The sequence below is a fragment of the Cyprinus carpio genome, chromosome B8, assembly GCF_018340385.1.
Source record: "Cyprinus carpio isolate SPL01 chromosome B8, ASM1834038v1, whole genome shotgun sequence".
NCBI classification, from domain to species: domain Eukaryota; kingdom Metazoa; phylum Chordata; class Actinopteri; order Cypriniformes; family Cyprinidae; genus Cyprinus; species Cyprinus carpio.
In genome coordinates, this window is record NC_056604.1 from 7440265 (window position 1) to 7458134 (window position 17870).

General features: G+C 34.6%; 1 protein-coding gene across 3 annotated transcripts; it reads right to left on the bottom strand.

Annotated features, from left to right (window-relative positions):
- Nucleotides 1–97: 97 nt before the first annotated feature.
- On the bottom strand, nt 98–17042 carry dennd2da (DENN/MADD domain containing 2Da). 3 transcript variants are annotated; one of them, XM_042729446.1, is made up of 16 exons: nt 16690–17042; nt 11258–11314; nt 11023–11094; nt 10823–10897; nt 9087–9182; nt 8067–8242; nt 6297–6409; nt 6137–6206; nt 5757–5834; nt 5239–5379; nt 3631–3779; nt 3360–3531; nt 3215–3265; nt 3027–3108; nt 1425–1673; nt 98–590 (listed from the first exon to the last, which is right to left on the bottom strand). In XM_042729446.1, exons 2-16 carry the CDS (start codon nt 11304–11306, stop codon nt 526–528), a joined length of 1638 nt encoding a protein of 545 aa, XP_042585380.1. In that variant the 5' UTR covers nt 11307–11314; nt 16690–17042; the 3' UTR covers nt 98–525. The 3 variants fall into 3 exon arrangements, with proteins under 3 accessions (XP_042585380.1, XP_042585381.1, XP_042585382.1); XM_042729447.1 differs by lacking the exon at nt 16690–17042 and adding an exon at nt 11425–11522; XM_042729448.1 differs by lacking the exons at nt 10823–10897; nt 11023–11094; nt 11258–11314; nt 16690–17042 and adding an exon at nt 9728–9934.
- Between the last annotated feature and the right edge of the window lie 828 nt (nt 17043–17870).

The following is a 17870-nucleotide window of genomic DNA, read 5'->3' on the forward strand; positions in this document are numbered from 1 at the left end:
AGAAGCTTCTGTATGCTGTAAGCTTTATGCCTTATTCTGAGAATATTGAGAGAAAGTCTAGTTAAATGTACAAACATTTTTACACAAGCCAAGTCAATACAGTATCACACTACTTTTTCCTTTTAATTTGAAAAGAATCATGTTAAATATTTTGACACATTTCAGGGCTTTTACAATTATTCTTGAAATATGGAGATTTATTCTATTCCATTTCATTCACTGAATCGGTTTTGTTTTTGAATTCAGCATGTTTCCACTGGCTCAGTTTCTGTGATATCGAACCTTCTGGTCAAAACACTTCTAGTTGAAACGAGCCTTACATGCATTAAATACAGCAGCTTATCAGCTTATCATAACCCCTAACAAGACCCTGACACAAATGACAAACAGCTGTAAAAGTATGACAACAGCATAAATAAAAAACAATCTGACATTTAATTCTATCTACATTCCTTAAAATTATTTACTACTGACTGATTTATTTCACACAAGATTTACAACCAGCTACTTTGGTGAGTGCTTCCACTAGTGTTTCTTGGCTTTCTCCCTCATCTTTTTGTGGTATTCAGCAATCTTTTTGTCAAAAAACCCTGGAAAAAGAGAAAAAAAGGGGGACAATATTAACGATACTTTTTATTACCATTCAAGATTATTTACTATTACTATTCAAGAAAATTTTTATATTCTCTTCTTATGCAAAAGTGAATCAAAGTTCAAGCCATTAAGATGACACTATTTAAGAAACCTCTAATTGTGAATATAAGGGTGAAGGAACCTTAGATCAATTGATCTCCTGAGAAACAGACAATACAAACACACAGGCTTCTTTGAGACACCCCACAGAGTGGAGATGAAGGAAACGCCTCTCTCACATATGTATCAGTTCCTTCTATTTTGCTTACTGTAATGGGAGTGCCCTTTCCCGGGGTCTTCCATGTAAATTATCTTCTGTTCCCATTGAGATGTAAACCACCCAGGTCTGGGACCTGGCTTAATGCAAATTCTAATTGTTTGTAAATTCCTCTATTTGGGGAATGTTTTATCTTGGTTTTGCATTTAAAGGATTGCAGCAAAAGGGTCGGGGGGATTCTTTAGCCAGAATGAGACCATAGCATGAAAATGGAGTCAGATTAGAATCAAACTTAAAATTAAATAACTTTGCGCACTGAAAAGACCGAACACGCAAGAAACCTTCAGCCAGCACTGAAGTGCGTGGACCTTACAGTGACATTTATTATAACGGGTTTATGTGAAGATTGTTTTAAGTTCACTTAAATAAAACAAATCCATTTAACAGAGATATCCGTATTGTTGATGCTTGCCATCATAAAAAGATGCCAAATTATTTCATATTTTATATTTTTCAATGTGAAAATCTATTTATGTGTATAAATTTGAATGTTAGTTCAAAGTGTGTGTCTCACCTGTGCCGTCCTGAGAGGCAGGTCTCTGTTCTATTTCCTGAACGAAGAGATCGAACATCTGCGTCTGTACAAATTTCTTCACAAACCGTCGTGTGCTTTTGGATTCTATTGCTTTACAGAAATTTGTTCGCTGGAACTCGCCCGGCTGGTCTTTGCCGTTCCGCACTATGTACTTTGAGAAGTGACCGACAGTCTTGATAAAGAACGGCAGGAAAGCTTCTGGGACCACCCGGTTCAACTCCTCAAGACCTGAAGGGATGATAAATAATATAAAAATATATGGGTTATTATTAGTTTTAAATACTTGATCTGAATAAACTAGATTTTTTAATTTCTGTTAATTGTTCTGAGAAAATTATATGCTGTTTCTGGGGTGCAACTGCGATTATTTACATAGCAATGTCATGGTGTTTTGCAGCTATGAATGTGAAACATTAATGACAACAGATTAGTGTAGGGATGCACGATCAATATTGCACGATATTTAATGTGCATCTTATCAGGAAAGCCGGTTCTGTAATCAGCAGTAAATCTCTACACGTGTGTGCTTTCACGTGGAGCAGCATTTACTACACAGAGCCGTTGTTCACTGACAAGCTGCACAAAACCATGATCATGTTTTGCACGTTTTGTGCAGCTTGTCAGTGAACAAATATCTTGCTGATATTTATCATGCATCCCTAATTAGTATGTATTTTCAAAAAGTAATATTAACAAATAAAGACACATGTCCAGAAATTTCTAATAGTAACAGAGGCACTGTGTTATGTTTATGGTATTGATGCAGTGCGTGCAGTGTTGCCATGTCTGCTTAATATACGTTTTTTGGGATTATTTTTCATAATATATCTTGTAAATATTACCAATTGCTGATTGCATTTTTGTGCTACACATTTTGGATAGTTTAGGCTTATTTGCATTGGCTAGAGCCAAGGAGCTTATTTTTCAGCTATTTTGTTAGAATCAGGCGCTGGGTTTTCTAGTGAAATCTGGCAACACTCTTTAGACCGTAACATATTTGGGGAGATTTTATCATTATTTTATTTATTTGCAGTGGTTAGTGACAAGGTGATTTTTTGGATTTTTAGTGTAAATATCAATGAAGTAGTGATTGGTTCGTTGCGTGTCAACAAATGAATGAAAGATTTGGGGAAAATAATTACATTTTTTTTGTTGTTGTTCTCATGTATCCTTGGCTGCTTTACAATGATTTCCTAATACAAAATATCGTCCAAGATTGTGTATGTAGAATTTGGTTATTGAAAATATAACACTCCTCTCAAATGAACAAAATGACCTGATTAAAAACTGAGCCTGATTTGGCTCAACAAGATTGAAAGATGAAGTCAGTAAAATGATCCAATCTTTCCATTGCAAATGCGAGTGATTGAGTTCTTAAAAAGATAGCTCTACTAGATAGTGTACATTCTCCAGCTGCATCCATCCGCACTTACAGTCAACTGTGCGCAAAACAGAACTGAAGTTGGAAAATGAAGTATATCTGGGCCTTATCTGGGGTTTGTTCAAATACTTAACACTACTTATGAGCAATGAGAAAATGGATTAAAACAACACTAAATATGTAGTCAAAATGCTGCTTACTTGAATTCTCATTTTTGGCACTGAGGGCCTGCTTGATTTCATCTTTGAGTTTGTGAGGTAATATTGTGTCCTCATCTCCCATCTGTTTGAAGAAACATTTCAACCACAGTCACCCACACTATATCCATCAGTCACTTTTCAAGGCAACAATTTAAAAGATGCTCTCTATGATTTAAACGTGAACTTACACTCTTAATAAATGTCTGCTTCCTGCCTTCTGACAAGTCAACAACAAGCAGCTGGGTGAGGAGATGAATTTAGATGTCAGCTTGCAGCATTTGAAATGTAAATCGCTTGCAATATTTCAACAGTGTCACGAGTCTGGCCACTCACCTCGGTCTGGTCAGTGGCCTGATCTGCAAGACTTTTCTGGACACCCAGCAGGTATGGTGTGGGTGCCATGACGACGTCGATTAGGATTTCAGGAACAATGGAGATGAGCGTGTGCTGCCAGATGAATGGATACAGGAGAACAGTCACTGCGTGGATCACCTGAGACAACGTCCTGCAGAGATAGTATGGCTTTGATTAATATGGGTTATACAGATGGATAGAAATCAGAGCAAAACCTAACACTTGTGTGTGTGCATGTCTGTTTTAGTACCCCAGCTCGTCAGCGATGAAGATGATCCTCCGCTCTAGCACAGTAGCAGCAAACACCTGGAGCACCTCGTCATCTGACAAGCATTTGAACAATGTGCGGAAATCTACATGCTCCAGCCAGGAGTCTGTCGGACGAGTCAAACTGATGATCTATAGAGAAACATTCAACAGATACTTTATTATAGGTACTGTACATATTTTATTATTTAAAAAAAAAAAAAAACCTTTGGGGATAACTAACTAGAAGCAGACAGACACATAATTTATTTGTCCTCGGGGAGGAAATTTGTTTCCACAGTGGTTGTTGCGTACTGTATATTGCACAAACACATTAACATAAGACAAGACATATCAACTTATCATGATACAATAAAAAACAAACAAATGCAACTGCATAAGATGACATATCAGTGGCTGATTTCCTATCTTTAGGAGTTTGTTCTTATTAGTAAATACTAATTTAAGGCAATAAGCCTTAAAAAAAAAATCCTTAATTCATTTTTAGCAATTTTGTGTGTTCTGACATTTCAGAGTTCAAAGTGATTCAGTGATTCATTTGAATCATTGCTAAATAATGTTTTAGTCCATATCTTTTCCATACAGTGATATAAATTGGGGTTGTTCCTTAGTTTTATTAGTTTTATTTAGTGTAAAATGTTTATGTTTGATGTTTTCAGCCTAATTGTGATCCTCTTTTTTTTTTTTTTTTATAAATCATATGTAGCTACTAACTTTTCTTTTTTTTTTTTTTTAATCATAATTAAGATAGATAGATAGATAGATAGATAGATAGATAGATAGATAGATAGATAGATAGATAGATAGATAGACACATCAATCTCAGAATTATGGGTTTTATAATAATGAGTTATGTTCAGATCACTTGATTGGAATGTTTCATAGAAAATGTGCTGAAGGAGAAGTTCAAGCAGAACTCAGTCAAGTTGGTACAAAGCATGAGGACATACCTGCATGAAACAGCTCATCTTTGACCCTTTCCCTGAGCTATTACTTCATTCACTTCAATTTCCTGCTCTTCTGCTAGAGCTTAGGAGGTGTGTGTTTGTGGACAGCATGTCTGTGCCTGCCTGCTCTGCTGCTTGTTTGGAATTAGAGACGTATTACTTTATACCTCCTTTAATGTACTGTTATTAACACTCTATGGTTTAAAATTACTGGGAAAAATACATGGAAAACCAGCTTTTATTCTCTTCCATGATTTCACACGCTCAATCAACTTCCTTTTCCTCTTTTTTGTGTTTAATATGAAATGACGGGCTAACATCACTTTTTTTTTCTTTTCTGTTGACTCAACTGCTGCAAATACAGTGGAAATCAATGGAAAGTGTAGCAGCTGCTGACCTTCCCGACACTGTATCTGTAAGTCATATCTTACAATAACCAAAATTGTTGTGAGTCATTGTTCAGACAACGATGTCAGGAGTAATAGTGTGGCATGTACAATATGGAGTCCCTCTAACCCTAATCTCAACCTTATTATAAATAAGGGGATGATTTTAAAGATATAAGGGCTTCCCCTTCAGACTGACGAGCCATTCAGACAACCCTCAAGATTTAGAAAAATTGTAGTTTCATCACTAGTTCTTACCTCAGTGCCTCTATCTGGAATAAAACTTTTGATATTAACAGTGTGTCCAGGGGCAGGAAACGCTGATTCCCTCAGGCTCTGCATAAATGGGTAAATCATTGCCATTGCGATTTTTCTGCGCTGCTCCACCTCATCAAAGATCTAAAACATCAAGCAGACAGATTGAACAAATCACATTAGTCTTTGATGTTTGTCCTGAACAAACAAACTCATTTCCAGCCATGAGACAACATTCACCTAAAAAAAAAAAAAAAAAGATTACCTGAACAAAGTTCAGCTCAAACAAACAAAATATAGTCCAATAACTGTAGCGTTAAGCTCAGACAGCAAACAGAAAGCTCAACAAAGAGATTAATCATTAGACAACCCTTTTCAGACAAGTAAATTACTTCATATAAGCAGTCAATATACTCTGAATTAATACAAAGTCAGAAAAATAAAAGGCAATTCTCTCAAATGAGAATCATAAAAGCCCAAAGGCAGTTACAGATGACTGTGCAGTAAATTATGATTTTTACCTTGGAAAAGAGTCCAAAACAGGCTAAATTACTGATGATACAGTAGGCCTCAGGCAGACGAGCCCCCTTCCCATCAGGCTAATTAAGAAAAGAGCAATGACAAGAAACACAAGCTTTAGAAACACTAAAAAACACTCTAAATGCATGAGTGAGAGTTCTTTGGAAAGAGTTGACCTTATCTTTTCATGCATTACAAAATAACTCAATTTTCTGAAGAAAAGGTAAATGGTACTTTTCCTGTTATTAGAGTGTTGTTAGTGATTGCTGTGTATGTAAGATTAACACATAGGAATAGGGATTTATTGGAATGAGTAATGGGTAGTGATGAGTATGAGCATAAATAACAGGAAGTGTCACTAATGAGCCCAGTCATCATTTACCAGTAGCCTCCTACAGTATCCATTCTTCCTCGTTCCATCAACATCTGTAAGCACGAAAGAGAATGTTTCACTGTGAAATAGAGAAAAAGAGAGACAATGAAAATACAGTTTCTGCCTCCACAAGGCATGCTGGGAGAAACGATGCGCGTGGTTAAAGTACCTGGGATATTCTGTTAAGGGTGCCCAGTTTACACCCTCTGGAAAGCAAAAGAGTGTGAGCGCCTTTAATGTCTTCTCTTCCTCCTCCTTCTGAAATCGCACCATTCCATCCCTCTGTTCTCAATAGAAAGAGAAAAAGACAAATAGAGAATAAGACTACATTATATGCATCAGGAACAGAAAATGCAAATGGTCTTTTTCATTCATATAGATCTCATCAATATAAGAATGACAATTAATAAGCTATAGAAACTTTTTATTTTCACACATATATATATACAAGGTGCGATTTGTGAAAAAAACAGAGGGGGGGATGTTTTTGAAAATTTTTATGAAATGTTTTAATACGACGGAAATTGTATTTAGTGTGATCTCAGTTTAATAAAAACATTGTAAGCCTATGTTAGGCCTATTAATTGTAATGATTTAATGTCCACGGTTATTCAAATAACAAATTACATAGAGAAAGCGAGCAAAGAACACAACGGAGCTTTTTGAAACTCCGAATCAGTTAAACCATTGCGTCGCAAAATGATTCACTGTTTCGAAGCGCTCCAATCAGATCGCGTATCGCGAATCATTTGATTCAGTACGGGACGTCAGAACGGGTTTGCATGATGTTTTTATCCCCACCGGGGATAAAAGTTATTCAGCAGAGGCAGGGATGCATAGACCAGAGGGGGGGAAATCCATCCCCCCCCCCCCCCCCCCCGGGAAAATCGCACCCTGTATATATATATATATAATATATATATATATATATATATATATATATATATATATATATATATATATACACATACTAGTGCTATTCAAACGATTAATCATGATTAATCGCATCCAAAATAAGTTTTTTGTTTACATAATATGCGTCTGTACTGTGTATATTTATTATGTGTATATATATATATATATATATATATATACAAACACATGCATGCATTTAAGAAAAATATGTTGTTTATATATTGAATATATTTATATATAATATAAAATATAAGAATATAAATATATAAATGTTTATGCATGTAAATATTTCCAAAATATATGCTGTATGTAAGTGTATGTATATATACATAATAAATATACACAGTACAAACACATATATTATGAAAACAAAAACTTTTATTTTGGATGCAATTATGAATAATAATTGAAGGATTTTCTACAATGCAGTTATATGTGATATAATGCATGATGCAATTAACCAAATAAAAATATGGTATTTTTCTGATATAAAAGTACAATATTCCAATTTAACTTATGGCAACCTCTACTTATATTGTTTTGGGTATTGCTTTATACATTTTTACTAAATAATTATGTAAATAAATAATATTTACATAATATATGCATGACTGAACCTATCAATTTAATTTACGTTAAAATTGAAAAAGTTTAACATGTTAAAATAGATACACATGTCTGTTTTAAAAACAAACAAAAAATGTAGAAACAAATAAATACTTTTGCAAGATTTATATTACAAAAGTTCTGATGAAGTTTGCCCAAAGATCCAAATTTTACTCCAAACTTAAACGTCTTTAAACACAATCTTCAAGAAACAACTGAAGACACAATCACACTTTCTAATGAAGCCATAATAATGTGAATTAAGCATTTACTACTTCAATAAATGTAATGCAAGCATTAAAAAATGTATTGATTTGTTACTGAATGTAAATAATGCTACAGTGCTACAACAAGAAGTACTGAATACATTCTGAAGGCTACATGTGGCTGCATGCAGAGCTGGGTTTGTATGTGTCACCTTAGGGAACTGATAGATGATCTGTGGCTCATATATCCCATCTTTGGTCTTTTTAGGCCGAACCACCACCAGATATTCGAAGAAAAACTGCCCGCTAGCATATCGCGGCTCCTTTGCCTTTTCTTCCACGGAAGAGAGCTCTGTGCTAGCAGGCAGATCTAGTTCCTTACCAGTTCCTACAAAAACACACACACACACACATTAGCTTCTGTGATGTTTACCTCTTTTTAAAAACAAATCAACACAAATGCTCTGACGCTGTTTTCAATCCAATGAAGAGGATATACTACCAAACCAACTGTTTATAAATGTTTGATTTCTGAACTATCTAAAAATGTTGCTCTTCAGAAAGAGCCATGCTGATCAAACAGGGAATGCTGAACCACGAACAAGTACAAACAAATTAGAGATGAGAAAGACAGAGCTCTTCTGTGAATTTCCTTAACATTTCCTTTTGAGCCTGCTTTTTGGCAGCCTCCCCCAACACAGAGCAAATAAAGCCGACAGGAATACCATAGGAGTCCACAAGGTCACAAAGTCTTGTTCTAGCTTGACTTGCCTCACCATGGCAACCTTCAATGTGCCTTTGGACAGAACAATAACTGCTGCTTGTAACTGAAAAGACAAGATGTGCACTAAAGGACTGATGCAGATCGTGTGCTTTGACTGACTTTGTGAACCTCCTTGTGACTTCATAAATGAATTTTAAATAAACAACATATTACAAATCTTGAATTGGAATATCTGAGAACAAAACTGCAGTTTGAAAGACTGATTCGTTTAGGCATTTTGCCCATCTTACACTACGGGACGAGAATGAGTCATGCTGAAATGTTTTGACAAGGTTAACTACTTTCTATACAATATAAAGTCAGTGACCACAGCTAAAGATAACGTTTTACGTAGTCAAGTTTTGTTGTGCATTCATTTTTGTCACTTAAAACTTAAAAACAGATCTGAAGACATTCTTTAAGTAGCTAGATATGTGTTTTATAAAGCAATACTTAAAATGTTTCTCACTGTCTTTGCTGATTTTTCCCCGGAAGGATGAAAACAAGGTACTGAACCTCTTCATGGCTCCCACCTCTGGTTGATCTTCACTTGAAAGAAAGACACCTGAGCAATAAAATGCACAAAACAGAACAATTAATCAACATGCAACAAAACAGAATTGCTCAAGAAAGCTCAGAAATGTTACCATTGCTAACTCATGTTTGGTTATTCACTTCCTTAGCCAAAGAAGTTAGTTTTGACAGCTGAAATGTAAATTGTGAATTCAACTAATGTAATTTATTCTTTCCCACATGACTATATTTTCAGGAATTCATTACAAGAAACCACAAAGACTCTTGCTTAACCTGCTTTGTTTGTCATTTCAATGCCACATGCCAGACAGTTAACTGTAAAGAATCAATATCCCCAATACAATATTGTGACAGCAACTATTTAACAAGTTCAACAGCATGATAAATCGAACTAAAAAAACTGTTAACTTAAAGTCTTAGACATGCATGCAGATAGATAGACTGTACGTAATTGCACATTAAAAATATATAGGGAAAAGTGGCAATGTCAGCTCCATTAAATAAGAATATTAATATATGAACAATTTATACAGAATCACAAAAGCAGTTTTTTTATTTATTTATTTTTTTACTTACTCCGGTGTTTACGTGAGTTTGCCTTCTTTTCTCTTCTTTTGACATTAGAGGGAGTAATTCCGTTCATGTTCGAATCTCTTTGCGTAAAGTTTGTCAGTTAAAGTGATATTTATGTCGTGATCTCACAGAAATCTTTCCCATGGACGCGCAAGATCTCTGTTCTGTCGCGAATGAGCGTGTGCGACCCAACATGTGTGCGCGCGCTGCTGATGTTTCGATTCACGAATCAATGGTTCTTTTTAAAACGGCAGTTCATTCGAACCGAGTCGCAAACCGTTCATGAATCAATTGACTGTAAGGGAGTGTCGAACAGCATAATTTCTAAAACGAAATCGAAAATATAGTGATAAATAGCATTATACAGCCAAATCGCGTTTCACTGCAAAAAAAAAAAAAAATTTAACTGCAAAAAAAAAAAAAAAAAGAAAACAGTGCGGGGCGTTTGGGTACAGTTAATAAAACCATATGATTTATTGAAATAAAATGCCCGAACAAACCGAATCTGTGAAAAAAAGTGAAAAGCAGGTCGGAAGACACTTCAAACGATGTAAAATGTCTTTGTAATGTTCCTTCTTTTCTCGGCTCTTCAGTGCAGCTAGTCCAGAATTTATCTGAACCGCAGGTACTTTGATGACACTGGTGTGACATATTATATATATATATATATATATATATAATATATATATATATATATATATATATATTATATATATATATATATATATATATATATATATATAGTAAACGACATAATTTATATGACACTGTATACTTTGCATGTCCGCGTTTGTTTGTCTTTTGATGCTTTCATTACCAAGTGACTATTGTAAAAGAGATTTTAATCTCAATGAATAACACTTGCTAATAACGCATCTGCTGGCTTTCATTTTGGTAGAAATCCACAAGTAAATTCTCAGAGTTACAGCCTCATTTTCTATAGCCAATGTATTGAATACAAGAGCTTTATTTCTGAATAAACTGGCTCACAGATCTGCCAGTGCAAACATACTGAAAACAGTATTTAGTGCACATATCAAATGATTAAAAAAAAAAAATGCATTGGTGGAAAAGTTAGGTAGGCTCAAGAAGTCTTACCTTTGTTGGTCTCAATCTCTGTATCTGAGAAAGTTCTTCTCTTATCTGCGTCATCTTCCTCTCCTTGAGATCGTTCTGTAGGCCAAGAGAGAGACAAGTGAACTTTGTGCTACTACCTAGAAGTGTTAAATCGTCTGTACACTTGCAGTGTATTTACAAAGCAGATCAAATATGGATGGCTAGGTGTGTGAGTGACTCACGTCGATCACTTCTAAAAGAAGAAAACAATCTTCTTCTGAAATAATTTTCCCCTTCATCCAGTGGCGGTCTAGCTATAGTAGCCAAAAATACAATTAAAATGATCAGGAATCTTTCCAGAATGCAAATATGTTGAGATTTTAAACATCTTTTACTGTTTTAATCATACATATATTAATAAAAAATAAGAATACATATATTCTTTTTACAATTAATTTAAATTCATAAACTACTTACTCCTTGAACGCATAGAGGAGAACCCCCAGGTTTTCCTCGGTGATGTCATTGTGTCACCTACAAAAAACATATACACACTTAATCATCGAGTTTCACAAGTTTCTTCCATATTTTATAATCTCAGTCACAATTAGAAAGACATTCATTGCAATGGAACAAAAGAGAACCTTTTGTCAAATTCGTTGCTCCTTAAATGTGAGAAACTTCCGAGGTTTTTTCCCAAGGACCAAGGTTATAGTCCTCTGGGTCCTTAAGTAAATATTAACTTGCTGTCTCCTTGTCATTAATGGAAAATGTTTTGACACTCCCTTGACTGCATGTGTGTCCAGAGATCACAGACCTCATACCTACTCCATTGTTCCCCACGCCAATAAACAGCAAGTCTACTTTTACGCATTTACTCCCGCATTAAGACATTTTATTTTTATGAAAAGCTTATAACTAAATAATTTTGTGCTTCTAAAAAATAATTTTTTATGAGTATTTTTTTTGCAGTTGTTGTGGAGAAGGATTATTGAAATGAAATAACAAAAATGCTTTTCCTCATACAAACTGCAGCACTTGCACTTTTCAAAGATACTTCCTGTGACAGCCACACTACCACAGGAAGTATCAGAATTGCGGTTGTTTTGTTGTAGAGGGGTCAAACCGTAGCATCACATGAGATTTGCGCAAATAATCTATGCCAGAAGTCCTATTCACATGGTCATCTTTAACATGATATATACAGTACAATGCCATGAAGCAACACGTACTTGTTAAAACAATCTGCATAAAATAGCAGTTTTATCTGTGTTTGTGTGTGAATAATCTAGTTATAATCTAGTAATGTAATAATTTTAATGGAAAAAGAATAAAAAAATACATCAGTAAAAATTTTCAATGTAAAAAAAAACAGTAAAAATAATTCCAATAATTACATTACAATATTAACTATTAAGTAAAGTTTTGATAAATATTCTAAAGTTTGGAATTAAAGATTTTTTTTTTTTTTTATAAGAAACAAATGATTTTATTTAGGAAGGACATATTAAACTAATCAAAAGTGACTATTAAGTAAAGTTTTGATAAATATTCTAAAGTTTGGAATTAAAGTAAACATATTTATGTAAATGTATCAGGCTTTCCACAAAAATATTAAGCAGCAGAACTGTTTTCAACATTGATGATAATAATAATAATAATAATTTGACCCTCTTACTCTAGCACTCTCTATTCTAATTCTATTCTTTTTTTTAAAAAAAAAACTTGTCCCTTTTAGACTTGCACTCTATTCATTTACTAACTGCTTGTTTTCTTACAAAAGAACTAACACTAACTTTTCTAATCTTTCTGTATTCTATTTGTTTTCTTTTTATTTATAATACAATTAACAAAAGCAAAAAAGGCCTCTAACACTAGCTTGCTCTTTTCTTTTTCTATTCTATCTGTTTTCTTTTTATTTATTATATAATTAAAAAAAAAACCTTGCTACTTGTACTGCGTTAAAGGGATAGTTCACCCAAAAATGAATTAGCCTATGATGTACTCACCCTCAAGCCATCCTAGGTGTTAATGGCATTCTTCTTTCAGACTAATACAATTGGAGTTCTATTAAAAAAACATCCTGGCTCTTCCAAGCTTTATAATGGCAGTGGATGGTAGCCCAAAATTTGAAGTCCAAAAAAATTTAAGCAGTCCATAATAAAAGAAGTCCACATGGCTCCAGGGAGTTAATAAAGGCCTTCTGAAGCGACGTGATGCAATGCATTTGTGTAAGAAATATATCCATATTTACAACTTAATGAATCTTAATCTCTAGCTTCTGCTAACTGTCGTACATGCATTCACGAGAGAGTGGCATCCAGCGATTGACGTAGGACGTAGACAAACGCGGCGACGAACGCAGAAGTGATGAACATGGAAACGCAGAGGAGAGAGCAAAACACTGTCCATGAATTAATAGTACAAAATGAGGATTTGCAAAGAAAAATCAGGGGATTTCAATATAAGCCAAGAGGACACTGGTTTTCCTTTGTTGTAAACAAAACTTGTTTCTCGCGAGACTATATTCTCATCGTAGTTTACGCTACGCCACGTCATCCGCAGATTAAGATATATAAAGATGTAAATATGGATATTTTTCTTACACAAATGCATCACTTCGCTTCGGAAGGCCTTCATTAACCCCCCGGAGCCGTGTGGACTTCTTTTATAATGGATGGGTGCAATTTTTTAGACTTTACATTTTGGGCGACCATCCACTCCCATTATAAAGCATGGATTAGCCTGAACATTATTTAATAAAACTCTGATTGTATTCGTCTGAAAGAAGAAAGTCATATACATCTAGGATGGTTTGAGGGTAATTAAATCATGGGGTAATTTTCATTTTCGGGTGAACTAACCCTTTAAGCTAACTGAGACTTGTTATATGCAACTAGTAATTTACTATAAACTATAGTTCAATAAAAATAAACATTTTCAAAAATACCTGAAACATTGTCACTCTATTATTGTTATTAATTATTTAAATAATTTAATAATAATTCAAAGTTGTGTCATCTATTAATATACAGTTAATTTTGCTTTGTCAAGAATTCTGTCCTGGTAAAACTCATGTTTATTCTCAGTCCTTCAAACAAGAATCTCTATCCTCTCCCATAGGTTTATTGCCATGTTTTCGTGAAAGACGTGGTCGTTAGTATACTCTGGGTCTTTTTATAGCTGACTGTATTCCCCACTGGACGACCTCAGGTCAGCATTAGGTCTTCCTGTTGCCCCAGTGACTCTGTCTCAGCAGTTATGTGGGAATATTATGAGGATGCACTGCATGACTTTTGTATGTAGTGGTTGTTCCAACCTATTGTAGATTTGGGCCTTAAAGAGCTCATTTATGTTCTTTCAGATGCAGATAGTGACATAAATGCTGTTCAGAGCCTTAATTTCAGTGTAGATCAGAAGTTGGATAGAGTTTTCCACCATAACAGAACTCTGTTGAATCTTTAAAAATAACAATATTCGACAAATAAAGGTGTCCGGGAATCCTGTTTTTTCCTGGTGTCCTTTATTGCTCAGAACTGAATAAACAGACAAGAGGCTGTGCCGGCTGCTGGGAAAAGGAGAAAATCCTCCTCCTTGACTCCTCCTTCACATCAATCAGTCATTAACTCTTCCATTCATTCACCCACTCATTCTCTCTCTCTCTCTCTCTCTCTCTCTCTCTCTCTCTCTCTCTCTCTCTCTTTCGCTCTCATTATTCAAAATTAAAGGCTATTCATCATGTGATGAATGTGGTGGGACAGTAGCTGACATCTTTTTGCACTGCACAGCTGTTTTAAACAGCTCCTCAACATTGTTCTCAAACTACTTTTATTCCTTTTTGACCAGTTGTTTGTCTCTTATCGAAATACAAATCAGATTGCACTGCATCAGTGACTGAAAATTTGATGACTAGATCTGACCCATGATCAGTCTTGTGAAAGGTAAGGCTGACTCAAGAAAGAATACCTCAGAGGAGTGCAATTCTCTTTTGAAGAAGGGTTAGGAAACAGATGTTCCTGCATGTCTCATATACAACAAAAACACACTCTGACCCTAAAAAAGACATTTACTGGAACAACATGTTCATTTAGAAGCACTTTAACCAGTTGTTTTTAGGATTAGTTTGAAATTTAGCAGTTAAAGGGATTGCTTACCCAAATTTTTCAAGGTGATTATGAGATTATGTATTTTCATTCACAATAGTTTTTTTAAATAAATAAATAATAATAAATAATAAATAAATCAAAATAAATAAATAAATAAAATAAAAATCAGTTTGTCTATGTATAAATGTTTTATCGAATATTTAAATAATTAAATCCACGTCACACGTTACCTCGGGCTCTTTCAGAGAGCATGCGCACAACGAAATTGAGTTACGAGCGTAATATCTAGTTATGTTTATAAAAACAGTACTGGTACGATTTAGGTCTGACTAAATCATTGCTGACTGGCATTAAGCTTTTAAAGTACAGGTAAATGCACACAGATTTGTACTCAGTCACAGAACCGAGACAAACTAAACTGGAGTTTGAGATCTGCTCTGGACTGAGTGCAGTGCAGCGGTTAACGACAGCCAGCAGACAAGCATCAACACGTGCGCGGTACACGCCCTAACCTTAAAAAGGGGTCATTATTTAATGACAGTTTCTCCTTTCTGTACAGGAGGGCTGTTGTTCAACACGGCACAGACTAAAGCAGGTCATATGTGTAACGTTAGTTAGTGTTTTATGCACTTGTATGTAAAGATCCTGCTCGTAATAGGACATTTTTCTTGCATTTCACCCCAGTGTCATTTCGTCAGGAGTCAAAAAAAAAAAAAAAAAAAAAAAACCGGCTAGACCAGTACATACCTTTACAATAAGCTCTCTTACCTTACAGGTCTAGAAAGAGGGCTGAAATTAGTTATTTTTTTATTTAGACTTCTTCCCTAAACACTAAAGAAACACAGAATCAGCTTGCCCCGACCTCTAGAGGGCAATAAAGCACAGTATAGCATATGACTCAAGCTACTTTATGTTCTTATTGTTCTTTTATTTTTATTATTTTGAGTTTTGTCAGGTAACAAGCTTTTATATATGAAGGAGCTAGTAGGGATATTGATGGAAAATGTCTTCTGAGATCCTGCATGTTATATGAATTATTTTATCAAGTCCACAGCAGTGTACAGTGAGCTTAGCTTAAACATTAATACGTTTTATCCGGTTTTATCCAATGAGGAAGTTACATTTGCGCAGTTCTCACCACAGGAAATAAAAAAGCCACATAGTGAGAGTCACCCATATGTAAAACTTTTTAAAAACTTAAAACTTTTAATTTGAAAATAAATAATGGAATTTATTTATTTTTATCATATGTATTTTGTTTTTTTTTATCATGCGTTGCATCAGTTATTTTAGCTAGTTTGACTTTACCAGGTCTGAAACTCAAGAAACTCGAGTCTTTAAACAGATTGTTTCTCCATAAATACAGCAACTCGTAAAATAGGCAAATATTTAATTTTGCATGTAAAATTTTTGTGCAAATTTGTCTTTCTCTCTATATGTTTAGCCTATGGATATATATATTTAATATATATAAAACATTGTCTATAAATGTTTATTCTTATATAAAAATGCACATATTGTTGCACATATGTTGTTTCAGGTAAATGTGAACACAATTTCTGCTTCTACATTTGTTGGCATTTCAAAAGTCTTGCTGTGCACCTGTTCTTATAAACATTAAGAAGTAATGTTTCCTGTTTTTCAGTTATAAACACACCTTGTTAATTGACATTAACTTTCAGGCGGTGTACCAACAGCTAACAGGTGTTTCAACAGAATGAAAGCAAGCAGCATTATAGACATGAAATGACATCACACTCGTGGTTTGTAGTATAGAAACACAACATGTTCAAGGTGACTTATCACAGTGCAAACTTTCTCTTGTGTCTCCGGTTTGTAGCTTGAGAAGGTTGGAAATCTTGGGTTTGATTAAATATTTACCACATCACGAGCGTGCTAGCAGTCCACAACAGCCGTTTCATGCCAGTTTACCTGCTGAACCAGTTTCGTCTATTTACTTTCTCCTCACCCACCTGGAACTAGGCGAGCTCTCACTACCATGTGATTCTTTTCACGGTCTTTTGTCACTATACAACTTGTGTCTTGTGTGTGTGGGTGTGTGTATGTTTGCTTTGGTGTCTTGAATCACTTTGCCGCTTCTGCTTTCATTTAGAGGAAGTGTTCATAGCTGAAGAACCGAAGTGAACTGTCAAACAGCAGTGAGGGGATTTCCTTATTTCAAACTCTGGTGTCTGTCAGGCCTTCCCTTACAGGTGTATCTGCGGAAATAAACAAAGCTGTACTATACAAAGTTTACTCATTGAGATGATAAAAAAATAAAATATTACCATCACTGAAAGGTGATTTAAACAATTTGTGGGTTTATTTGCATTTTTAAATTCAGCACATCTTTGTGAGCACACAAACTGGTAAACGAAGAACAGCAAGTGCAGTTTTTTTTTTTTTTCCATCTGCTGAATCATTCCTTAACACTTGTAGCTTAATAAGCATTTCCGTTCACACCCATTTAATGTTTTTTTTTCTCTCTCAAGAATTTTTCAAAGCGAAGGTTTTTACTTTCATTATTAATTCTCCCCTAGGGTTTTTCTTTAAGATGCTGTAATTATTCTAATCTTGGCAGACCTGCTTCCATTATTGCAATAAATACTGTGAATGCCTGAGAACAGCTATTATATTGGTGAACTAATTTTAGTAGTAGTTTATTATGTTGCCTTTGACATTAAGCAATTGCAGTTGCATATTTGGGGGGGGGGGTATTTGTCTATTGGTGTGATATTTAAAAATATCTACATATTATACAAAGTTGATATGGCATTTTGATGGAGTGAGACTATTTTTGGAGTGAGACATTTCCAGAAAATGCTGAATAATAACAGATGCCTTGGCAAAGCTTTCACAAGTTTTTTAATGCATCTATATTTGTAGAATTGGCTAAGTTACCCCAGAGTTTAATTCTGAAAACTTTCCATTAAAAATAATACTTAAATATCATTGTTATTCTTTAAACCTCACAGGAACTACTT